General features: G+C 43.0%; 1 protein-coding gene across 1 annotated transcript in view; it reads left to right on the top strand.

Moving 5' to 3' along the window:
• Window positions 1-12746, top strand: part of Atp8b4 (ATPase phospholipid transporting 8B4 (putative)) — a 255715-nt gene that overhangs the window by 58441 nt on the left and 184528 nt on the right. The window contains exons 3-5 of the mRNA XM_023724062.1: window positions 2833-2946; window positions 5995-6093; window positions 8576-8637. Coding sequence (XP_023579830.1) covers window positions 2833-2946; window positions 5995-6093; window positions 8576-8637 — 275 coding nt within the window. The remainder of the gene's footprint in view (window positions 1-2832; window positions 2947-5994; window positions 6094-8575; window positions 8638-12746) is intronic.

The following is a 12746-nucleotide window of genomic DNA, read 5'->3' on the forward strand; positions in this document are numbered from 1 at the left end:
TTGGTGAACTGGGGTTCCTGGAATCCATACTCAGACACTGTAGTCTTTATGGTGAAGAAGGGGGAAGGAGAAGCAGCTGGAAGATTTGAAGATGTTCCTTCAAGAGATTTTAACTGTAAGAGATTACAGAGTACAGAACCCATGGAGATGCCCCAGGAATGGTGTGCAAAGCCCATGGGGAGGGTGGCTGTTCCTAGCATCCCCTGGGGGCTTGAGAGGGCGGAGGCGACGCTCTCCAGCATGTGCTGTGGGGTGCGCTGGCCCGGTGTGCGGCTGTAAGCCCGCAGGTGGCGTCAGCGAGGTGACTGGACGCGAACGCGCGCGTCGGGGGCCCGCGACGCTCACGTTCTCCGCCGAGCCACGCGAGTGGAGCTGCGTCCTCCTGACTGGAGCACAGCGCGGCGATCCGAGCAGCGTCCAGCAGGTGGCGCGCGCGCTCCTCCGGCGGCGGAGGCTCCGCCGGCTGCCTCGTCCGTGATAACACCGTCGTTGCTATAGTCGAGCCGAGTAAATAGGAGACGCTTGCCCTCCTTTCTGCTTGGCACTGTCACACTGGCCCACGCAACTGGCTCTTCCCTTACATTTTGCGAGGGAATTTCTGCTAGGATCCGGACTGTCCCAGATGTCTTATCTGTCATTTTAGCAAAATGCAAGTTTAGCCGCGATTGCAGTTTTAACTTAGAAAAAAATGTAAAACAAAATTAAGAATGGGAGATACTTTTGGTTACTGTTTTCTCCAAGTTGCTTCTATGGAAAACGTGTTGTTGACAGTTCCTACAACCTGCTCTCCAGCCCAGCCTGCTACAGACAGTTGGCTTCTTGGAGCGTCTTCTTGTAACCTTCTTACTTCCCTACAATGTGCTTCGCAGAGATGGACACCGTGACTCCTGGCAAATGTGAGAGTAGTCACTGATCCAACCGTTGTATTTTCTTTCAACAGGTAGCAGTGGTTACTAGGATCCTAAACAAGTCACACCAAAGCTACCTCACCCAAAGACCTTATTGAGGGCGTGTAGGTTCTGAATTTCAGCAGAACACGCAATGCAAACCTTGCTATGCTATGATTGTGGATAAGAATTAAGGGCTGGGGATATAGCTCTGCAGTGTAAGTGCCTGTCTGGCAAGTGCAAGGTCCTGAGTTTGATCCCCAGTATTATGCAAAAAAAAAAAAAAATACTGTTCACTCTTTGAGATTGCACTGAGAAAGCTCAGTGCAACAAGCGCTTGCCTGGCAAGTGCAAGGTTTTGAGTTCAAGCACTGGTACCACAAAAAAAAAAAAAAAAAGAAAAAGCCTCAGAGAAATGTAGGCAGATGTATTTCTAAGTGGTTAAATAAATATATTCAGGGTATCTTCTGTAATCCCCGAACAAGGTGTTAACATTATTCTGTGGAGAAGGTTCTGGTAGTTTACTGTAGGTTTATTTTGCTAATGAATATTTTTCTTTTTGTCTGTGGCTCTTTTCTTTCTAATGCCTTTATTTACCTGTGGTGTTTGGAAGTCTATATAGAATGTTTTTGAAATTTTTCTCATGACTCAAATATGGGGGGTTAATAATTGACATTTTAGTGCATTAAAGGTTAAATATGTGGCACACACTTGTAATCCCAGCAGTCTTAGAAGCAAGAATTGTAAATTTTAGTCCAGCCAAGCAACTTAGCAATTTATTAAGATTCTGTCTCAAAATAAAAATTAAGAGCAGAGATGTAGCTCAGTGTGAAGGCCCTGGGTTCAGTCCCCAGCACCATACAGGAAAAATTAATTTTTTCCCAATTACATTGGTACAATAGAAATATATGAAAGGAGTTGTACATTAATATTTGAAAAATTAACTACAAATGTTTAGGAAGGGAAATCTGATTTAATAGTGGTTTATGTAGAAATAACCCAAGGATTTCAGTTGATCAAAACTCTGTGGCTACACAGTGAGACACAATCCACAATGCTAATGAAATTTTAGGGTTTGTTAATAAAATGGTTTAGAATACAAAACACTCAAGTCCCTACTGTGCATGGATGGGTCGAGCCAAGCCTGTGATTTCTCTTCGGATGCAGCCACTGTATGAAGACAGATGTCTAGAAGTGTGGAGGGCTCCGGAAGAGGCTCACCAGGAAAGAGTGATCGTGCGTGGGTCAGGGAGCGGGCTGGGGGGTTTGCCGATGGGGGTCAGAGCAGAGGAGGTGGAAGGGAGTCCCGAGGGTCTGCAGAGAATTTGAAGGTTACCAGCGTGGAAAGGCCTTAGACTTGCTCTCTGTGACCCCAGGGGTGCAGCTTGGTGTAAGCAAGATGTAGGCAGGTAGATTTGGGGTTCTCATCAGAGACCTTTCCAGTAATTCCCATCCTGAAATAGGCACTTCCTGTCTAGTAAGGAAGTGAGTTTCCCAGCACAGGACACCTTCAGAGACAGACTGAGGGCCCCTCCCTCCTCAGGGCCTCAAGGGGTGGTGTGGACCAGTGACCCCACCAGAGTTTCTTCTGTCGCATGTGCTGAGCATGAAAGATCCCTGTAGTACAGGAAGCTTTCAAGCAGCGTCTACCAAGTGAGTGCATGTTTTAAGGGTAAAATACCCAAACCTGAATAGAGAACTTTTGCACTTGGTGTGGTTTTGCGTAGTGGCCGATTTTGTTGCACCCGGGGCAGTGTTCCTCTAGAGTTGGGAGTGCGTCATGGTGGGGAGACCATGGGTCTCGGAACCACACCCAGTATGATATTTCCTAGAGAACTGGTTTATCTTTGTTTGCCCCGGCACAACTCAAGCTTAACCCTCTCCATCGGAAAGCGCTAATGAGCTTTCCTTGCCCTCAACTTACCCATTGCTATTTCTTTTGCAGGATAATCGTATCCACACATCCAAATACAACATTATCACCTTCCTGCCCATTAATTTATTTGAACAGTTCCAAAGAGTGGCAAATACCTATTTTCTTTTCCTCCTGATATTACAGGTAATGTCCTTATTTCCTCATGATCTGCTTGTTAAAAGTATTCTTGTAATTTGAAAACGTGTGTTAATTTACTTAGCTGAATGTTTATGACTAGGTAAAACCATTCTTATCAGATTTTTAATGTTATTTTTGCTGTTTCACTTCACAGATGTGGGAGGGTTAGGAATGGGTAAAATCCAGTGCATTAATCATTTTAAACACTGAAGTCATCTTAAAATGTAGCCTTGCACTTTATTTGAACCAAGCCAGAGTTTAATAATCACTGCTCACAGCCTCGTTCCTTCCTCTATCTGCCTTTCACGTTGACACTGTGAAGATCACAAAGGCAAAGAGTCTGAACTAAGCCTGAGAGGGCTGTGGAGCTTAATTTGTCAAATTTCATCTTAATTTCAGAACAGTGACACATTTCATGTGTCTATGAAATCAATTATGTATGTTGTATTTTATTTCACTGCAGGGTGACTGATTTTACAACTTTGAGTGGTTCGTTGGTAGTCAGTAATCCTTTCCTCTCCATCTGAGTAAAACTTGGGCTTCAAGAAAATTTCAGCTTTCACTGATATTTTGGGAAGGGGAAGTACATAAATCAAGAAAGATACACACATGTCATGTTGTCCAGTTATTTATTTTAGTAAATAACTAGTATTTATTTTAGATAATTTAATCAGGCCAAGATGGCAGTTTCAGGATGTGGTGGGCTGTGTGTTAATTATAAGAGGTAAGATGATAAATTAGACATTTGAGGTGTGAATTAACAGCTTTGAGTATTATTTTTTTAATTGACTAGCTATTTGTATTGAGGATCTTTAATTACAAGTAGCAGAGATTTAAATTAGCTTAAGTGAAAGGTGAATACATTCAAGGATATGTGGGGAGAGAGGGAGGGAGAGAGGGAGGGAGACAGACAGAGGTGGGGTGAGAAAGAGACAGACAGACAGAGACAGAGACTGAGAGAGAGATAGAGACAGACAGAGACAGAGATTGAGAGAGAGACAGAGACAGAGATAGAGACTGAGAGAGAGACAGAGAGAAACAGAGACAGAGAGATAGAGACAGAGAGAGACAGGAGAGAGGGAGGGAGGAGAGAGAGAGAGAGAGAGAGAGAGAGAGAGAGAGAGAGAGAGACTATTATCTTCTCTGTTTCTCTGTCAGAATCTTGGAATTTGCTCTAGTTGGCTCTATATCCTTATTTCTCACCTGATCATGTGGCTTAAGAGTCTGATGCAGTCATCGCTTTAACCCCGATTATATGGAGCCAGGACCAGTCAGCCTACTAATTTATAAGGACCTAAAGTAGAGGTAATACATTCTAAGAAATAAGGATGCAGTTGACAAGAACTGAAAGCTGATGAGGGAAACACCAAAACCAAGACAGAAAACAACAATAAAATGAGTGAACAACTTACTATTTGTTCAAGAAAAACTTAGACCACCCACTGCTTTTGCTTTGGGTTTCTTCATATAGTCCTTCACTTCATTCTAGAATTTTGAATTCATTACTCTAGTGGCTTTTTAACTTGTGGTCAAAGGGTCTTATTCATGTAATTTTATATTTGGAAGGCAGGTTTGTGGTAGCTTAGTTCCACTTCTTTTGTTGATGAAGAAATAAGACCCAGAGTTAGTGGCTATTAAGCTTCCGCCATGTTAAGGAGGAAGTAGAAGCAGAATCTAGTTTTTTTAGCTACAAGCTCAATGTTTTTGCTGAGTTCTCAGAGGCTTTCTTATTTTGCTCTTTTTATATTGAGTTAAAATTTTTATTTTTAAACAGTACATAACTGTATACAGATTAGGAGTTTTAAGCGATAATTTGATGCATGTAAACAGTATATAGTTATCAAGTTGAAATTAGCATCCTCATCTCTTTAAGTGTTATTAAGCATTTCACGTTGGGATGCTTTGACTCCTGTCTTCTAGTTATTTATAACATATAATAAATTTTGAACTATAGTCACCCTGATGTCTTATAAAACGTTACAACTTATTCCTCTTATCTAACTAAATAGGCTTTTTTTTTTTGGCGGAGCTGGGGATTGAACTCAGGCCCTTGCGCTTGCCAGGCATGCACTTATTCAACTGAGCTATCTCCCCAGCTCCCTGATAGGCTTTTGAGATTAAAAAAATCTTATTACAGGAGCTATGGTATAAAATTGATCTGTCTTCGAGTTATCTGGTGGGCTTGATCTCCATCTATGGACCTTCTCTACCCCACCCCTCCCTGCCTGAGAGTGCCGAAGCAGCTCCAAAGTGAACCTCATTGGGAGACTGCCTGCCTCAGAGGGTCATGTCACCTATCACCACGTCTTTCTGAAGTGATGGCTTTGGAGCTACAGGCACAAAGAAATAGGCTTTGGAGTCGAGACCTAGGTTTATATTTTAGCAGGATGTGTTCTTGGCCTGGTTTCTTGGTCTCTCAGATACTCCATTTATAAAATAAGATACAATACCAGGACTGCTATATTTTCTGACTTTGGGTCACCATTCACAGTGGATTCTGTTGTGAATGAAGGAGTTTTACACATGGAATACAGGTCCAACAGGCTTGTACCAAATAATTCTACCACAGACTCTAACTCACTGAACTTTTCCGAGGATCAAATGATGTAATACATGGAAAATAGCTGACTCTGTCTTGTGCAAGGTAGATGCTTGGAGAATCAAAGCTCTCCCTTTGAGAACAGGTGCAAAAAAGATTGGTAGAATTGTTAAGAGCTGAGATGAGGAGTTGGGGAGCCAGGTGACATTTAATGTCCTTGAGAAAGAGCGCCTTCTGTGAAAGATTTCTAGAGTCTTATTTGGCTTGCTTCCAAATTATTGTTTTTATTTTTTTGTCAGGTAGTTCGAAAATTGTAAGATGGTACTTTTCCTCCCTGTACCTTAGAACCCAGCACAAACCCTGAAATTATCGATGGGCACTGGATATTTACACAAGTTACTAGATGTAACCAACTCTATTAATGTCTGCCATGTCTCATACAATTGAACGACAAACTTCTGAGATTTAGTTTTCAATTTAAAAAGCCTTTGAACTCCTTGCAATGTTTGTTTCAGCTAATTCCAGAGATCTCCTCCCTGACTTGGTTTACCACCATCGTGCCTTTGGTCCTGGTGATAACCATGACTGCTGCGAAGGACGCCGCGGATGACTATGTGAGTATTCGCTGCTCAGTTCCCACTGTGGCTTTGCAGAAAGCTTTGCAGAGCGGACACCTACTCGGAATTTTAAACAAAGCTCTTTCTGGTGACTACTGTATACTGTATAATAGTCTTTCAGCATTTGCTTTGCTACCTGTTGATAGTGGTGTTGTAGAACCGGAGCCTGCTTAAGAGCAAGAGGCTTTCAGTAACTGGACTTAATACTTCCTTATTTTGTACAAGAGGAAACTAAAGCCCAAGAAGAGCCTGCCATTTGCTGATAATTGTGCAACCAATTCAAGGAAAACAAACTAGATTGGAAAAACAACCTGAGTTTACCCAGGGGGTATTGTTTATTCTTTATCGCATGCCTTAGTGTAGGTTTTGGGAATTGGTAACTATGTACCCCCTATTGTGACTAAGTCACTAGGAGTCACAAAATTAAAAGTTTCAAAAGTAAAAAAGAAAAAAGAAAAAAAGAAAAACACTAATGAGAATAAATGAAGAATTAGATGATAACGAACTTTGAATCTCATGTTACTCAAAGGATGGCCAATTCTAATCCTAATTAAAAAATTTAAGACTAATAACTTTTGGAGAAACCAAATATCTTAAGTCCAGACAAGTTACAGTCTGATCGTGGTTGCTTGCATGTGTTTTAGCCTCACTAATTATTTATATTGCAATGACATCTATCTACCTCTCAGGCCTCTCCTCCAAGTACATAGCCATGGATGGTCTTCTGTTGTCTATTTTAACCTATCTGTAAGCATACAGTTGGGGAAGGCTTTCTGAACAAAATGAAAATCTCTGCCTTTTAATTAGAGTCCTTAGCTCATCCATGTTTAATGTTATTATGGTGTTTAGGTTTGAATTTATTATCTTGTTTTCGATATATCCCACTTGTTCCTTGCTCAAGTTTTCTGCCTACATTTTAAATTGATTAGCTTTTGTGATTCAGTTTTATATTTGTTATTGGCGTAGAAGATAGAGTTTTCCTGTGGGTACTTAGGATTTAACTTGATGTAGTCCACATGGGGCAGTCTGGCTTCAGAGTCCTTGCCCATGTTTGCCACACTCTCCTGTGGCAAGCTGTATGGGGAATGGAAAAGTGAAACGCACACAGGAATGAGTTTTTTTTTTTTTTTAAAGTTTGGAACTCAAAAATGGGGACATGACCCCCCACCCAAGCCACACACTCACATAAAATAATGTTTCCATATCTGTTGCTCTACTGATAGAAGTTTACACAACAATGAAAGGCGGACTCAATTTGCTTGTAAAACCACAATATTTTAAATGATTTTCATGTTAACAAATGCTTTGTTTTCTTATTTTTACTCATACCTGTTCACGTCTATGTGCTACGCTGTATGATTGTACACAATGGGTGTAGTGTAATAAACAGGTTAGGCGGGGTTCCAGAAAGACGCAGGAAAGAGAAAGTGCAGTCCAAGCACTACCGCGTACATAGTGCATTGATCCAACATTCTGAGTTAAAAAAGAGAAAAAGCACCTAACCTTAGGATTGTAATCTGTGAAGTCCAAGATCATGTCTCTGCCACCACCCTGGTCACCTGTGCACGGAGGCTCACCGGTGAAACAGCTCTCTCTGCTTTAGCTCATCACTATTTTTTTTTTTTTTTCCAGAATTGGGGATTGAACTCAGGCTCTTGCGCTTGCCAGGCAAGTGCGTATTGTCCTGAGCCATCTCCCCGGCCTGCTTCTCACTATTTATGCTGCCCTCCTGTGTTACCCTCATCTTTAGGTCAGTTCATTACGATCTGATCTTGACAGATAAAAAATAATCATCCAAATGTCAGTTAATTTTTGTGTGTAGCAAAAGCTCAGAATCCTTCAATTCTTCTGAGAAATTTAAGATATTTGTATTCCTGGGGTAGACAATAAGAAATAGAGTTACTTGGGCATAAAATAAAAATCCTCACCAAACGTGGTTTACTGTTGTGTTCTGATTTTTATTTTAAATGCTCAGTGTTTCATAAGATGACTGTTAACAATTAGAATTTCAGGGGAATAAAAATACATGTTGTCACAAGTAATTTCTTGACTTCAAAGAAATGCATAAAACAGAATGAAAAATGTTCCCGGAGAATTCTGAGCACACCTGGGACAGAATTGGAAGCCCCTGTTGTTGGATAAGTCATCAAAATTAATGTGTGGTTTTCTCTGGGATGCTGTGGCGGAGTGAAGAGCATCTTGTCTTCTTAGAAGCAACTAAAAACATGTGAGAAGTGGAGCTGCAGGGCTTGCTGTGGCGGGATGTTGTCACCTGTGGTGTCCAGAGAGTTTGAGCGAGATGAGTGTCGGTTTAGATCTAGCACAAAGAGCTGGGTTCTAGGCAAGTACAAACTTGGGTCTGTGTTGGGCCAGCGGCAATAGCGTTCAAACAGATTACCTCAGAATCATTCCAGCCTTCCTATTTGAGCTGGTAGAATACGCTTTGTGGTTCTCCGTGACACTCTGATTTCTTTTTCAGTTTCGTCACAGAAATGACAATCAAGTGAACAATCGGCAGTCTGAAGTCCTCAGTGATGGCAAGTAAGAACAGCGTCCTTTGGGTCATTACCAAGATTGCTGGGGCTCAAACAGGTCGCGACCGCCCGCGGCTTCACTTATTAATTAAATGCATGTTTCTTTTCTCTTTCATTTCTTAAAAATTGGAATGTAGATCTCCTTGACGCATACTCAGCAAATACTTGTGCTGCACACTCAACTTAGCAGTTCACATTTCTTTGCAGTTTCTTTCGTGCCTGTCGTTGCCGCTTTCCATTTTCAGACCCCGTGCTGTTTAGAACTGGAACGTGGGCTGTGGTTTGCATACAGTAGCTGTGTCTTGGGTGCTGGAAGGTTTTCAGTGGGTGGCTTCCGAGCATATTGCTGGAGAGGCTTCTAGCACGCAGAATCTGCAGGGAGGGTAAGAATTTTGTATGCCCTGGAAAGTTTAATTGCATAGATTATGTACCGTGTTACAGATCTTTCATCACATTTAAGTTCATCCATCACTAAATAAATGTTCTCTGGGAGAGCAGTACGAGGGTCAGAAATGATTTAAAACACACATATTCACACATAACAGCAGAAACATTCCAGAAAGTTCAACAGAGGTAAGTTGCAAAACCCTCTTCCACAGCGTCTTGTCGTCCTCCCCGCCGCCTTGTTAAGAAGAAGCTTCCTGCTAACCGCATGTTGCAAGGTGAATTTGTAATGTACTTTTAATTTGTGATCTGGCAGCAAATCGTATCAATTACTGAGTCATTTAGATACTGTGAGGAATGTAACTTAAGGAAAAAAATAATACATTAACCACATGCAGGAAAAAGTCCGAATGATAAAGATATCAAGAGGAGTTAGGTGAAAGGATCGATTTCTTTGTGTCCCTAAAGCGCTGGCTGCCACTAATAATCACGGAGCCCCACTTTCTCCATTGGCTGATCTTAGCAAACAGCGTTCAGTGAAGGGAAAATGGTCTTACTCTAACATCACAGTTGTAGGGAGAGAGCCCTGGTGACCCGGCCCAGCCGTACAGGTGCCTGGAAGCATCCAGCTCAGTGCCGGGATTAGCAGGCTTCGAACTGCTGCCGCCGTAGTGTGGCATTGAAGGCATGGCCTGTGACCCAGAGTCAAGCACGAGATTTGTGCTGTGGTCCGGGTCAGCTTCCTGCCCTGGGGGAGCCTCGGGGCCTCCTGTGTGAAGGGGCTAGGAAGGGTCTCCTGCGCGGAAGGACCCGCGTGACTCGCCGGGGCATGCTGTTGCCCACGTTCCACGCTGAGCCTTTTTGTTTCCTTAGGAAGGGTCGACTCTTTAAAGAGAATCCGAGACGTGGCTGGTGCTGGTACTTGGGTCGTGTTAGGTTTCGGTGTTGGGGTGGTGGAATCGGCAGTACGTGCTCAGCGTGTGGAGGTGGGGCTGAACGGGGATTCGGGGGGTTCTGGGGGCTCAGACCAGAGGTGGTGCAGACAGCCCTCCTAGGGGCTGGTTTTACAGTGGTTGCTGGGCTGTGCTTAGAGATCCCTGTCTTCCTCGACTCACCCTGGCCCCCGTGTGTGTCCCTTCTCAAGGCTAGCACCTGCCACTCTTTCAGGGTGCTGCCCTGGCATCTTGAACCAACTGTTCCTCTGCGTAAGAAAATGGAAGAGGGCAGCCCTGCGCCCGGCAGGCCAAGCTCTGAGGGGGAAATTTCCGTCCTCCGTATCCCTGAGCTCAGGTGGAGGATGCAGCCCCGCGGCAAGCACAGCCTTGCTGGTCCTCTCTCAGCTGCTCCTCCTCCCAGCTACTCCTCCTCCTCCCAGCTGCTCCTCCTCCTCCTAGTTACTCCTCCTCTTCCCCCGCTACTTCCCAAAGTCCTTTCTTAACAAATTGCTTCTAATCTCAGATTTGCTTTTTGGGACGCATCTCAAAGATGGTGGGTCAAGCCTGACAATGCTAAGAGATAGTATTAAGCAAGGATTTTAGAGCTATCCTGGGCACCAGGAGGCCACTACCCTGGAGCAAACCTGGAGCTAGCAGGGCTCAGGTACAGCTGGGGCTGGCCATCCCCTTGGCACATGGGCACCCCAGGCGCAGGGAGCTTCGCTTGTGTGTTCTTGGCAGAAGGTCTTGGCTCAGGGTCCGCATGCAAAGGACAGGGGCTGGTAGCCTGTCCCAGAGGAGGACAGGGTCAGCACTGTGGAGAGAGTTCTTGAGGATAAGGCTGGGTTGAGAAAGGGAGCGAATTTGTCCAAAGGGAAGGAAAACCTGGGATGAAGGAAAGGACCAAAGAAAGAAAGGAAAAAGACCGATTTCTCCTGGTCTTTTGAAAGGCGCAGATAATGCTTAGACATTGCTTCCTTTTTATTCTTATGTTTTTGCTTTTTAATTTCTTCTAACTTTTTCACTGGTGTCTTGTTTCATTCTTTTAAAAACCCACTTCCCAGGTTTATATCTGGTAACCTAAACAACTAATTTGAAGACCATGCATTCAACCATCGTTGAATTCCTATTACTTTGTTTAATGGAATTTTGTATCATTTCTAATGCTTTTTTTACTTACTCACTTATTTATTTTTTACTATTTTATATTAACAATTTTTTAAAAAGAGAAAGGCTGGGGTGAGGGTACCAGGTACACGATCACTGTGTGATGTTGGGAATTTTTATCCCGGCTTCCAGGACCTGCTTGTCCTGTGCACAGAAGCAGAGAAGGTAGGCGGGCCTGTTTAGGTTCCACACACGTTCACTGTGTGTTGGTCTCAGGCTTCCCACTTCCCACTCATAAGCCCCGAGGTGTGGGTGATAGTGTCCCCATCTTAAAGTAAAGTGATTACAACTCAGAGAGGTAATGGCCAGCCCAGGTGCCAGGCAAGAGAGAGCCTCAGAGTTCTCCTGGCCACTCATGGTGGAGAGTGTGTGACTGTCCAGCTGTCCGCTTGTTCTGTAGCTGAAGAGTTTTGCATACAATTACATAAATGCAAACAGCATGACATAATAGGTACTTAATGCATATGCATAATACACACATGAAATAAACATACAGAGCTTCACTTTCAGCGCCTGGGGCACTCCTCCTCTGTACTGTTGGCCCCATGCTGCGAGACCTCTCTCTCCAAACCTTCCTTCGTTGGCTTTGTTCCTCATGTCTTCTCCACTTGGACAAATCTTCTGCATCTACACACTCTTGTAACATGTGAAAGTGCTTAAGAAATGGATGTTCCGTTAGCTGTGGATAAGATCTTTGATGACTTCAGTCTTAAAATCAAGTAGGGTTGGCATGGTTCCACCTTGCAGAGGCACATGTGACTGCTGGAGAGGAAGCCCGTGTTCCCTGCCCCAGGTCACGAAACGCTGTTTACGGGTTGAATCTGGGAACACCGCTAGGCACTAAAACATTTCGCAAGAGGACAATTCCTCCTGTGATACTAACCACCTTTCTTGTTCCCTTGTGACATTTAGTATTGCTTTTTGTTGTTTTTTGGAGAATGTCAGTGGAATTTGGAGAATTACATTGAATCTGTAGACTGCTTTTGGTAATATGGACATTTTAACCATACTAGTTCTGCCTACTCCTGAATGTGGGAGGAGGTCATTCCACCTTCGAGGGTCTTCTTTAATTTCTTTCTTCTGTGTTCTGTGTAGAGATCTTTCACCTGTTTCATTAGAAGGTTGATTCCTGAGGTCTTTTAAAAAAGCAATTTTGCATGGAGTTATTTACCTGATTTACTCTTTCAGCTGGTTCATTATCTGTGTAAAGAAAAGGTATTGATTTTTTTAAATGTTGATTCTATATCCTGGTACTTTGCTACATTTATCAGCTTGAAAAGGCTTTTATTGGGGTTTTTAGGGTTTTCTAAGTGTTCATACTGTCAGCAAATAACTCTAATTTGAATTCTTCTTTTTGTATTTGTATCTTCTTTATGTCTTTTTCATTTATTCTGGTTAAAACTTCAAGTATTAAAATAGCTTTACTTTTTATACTTCGTTTTTATGCTTTCTGCTGGATGGTTAAGACCAAGATAAAGCAAGACCTATATAACAAGAAATGTAACTTTTGTATTTGACAAGGTCAGTCAAATCCCCTGAGGATTTACCCTGAAACCCTGTACCCCAGTTTGTAGATCCTTTGTCAGTGTCAGCCATATGGATGAGTCACGGCCATTGCTTGACCAATTTG

The sequence above is a fragment of the Octodon degus genome, unplaced genomic scaffold, assembly GCF_000260255.1.
Source record: "Octodon degus isolate 3935 unplaced genomic scaffold, OctDeg1.0 scaffold00105, whole genome shotgun sequence".
NCBI classification, from domain to species: Eukaryota; Metazoa; Chordata; class Mammalia; order Rodentia; family Octodontidae; genus Octodon; species Octodon degus.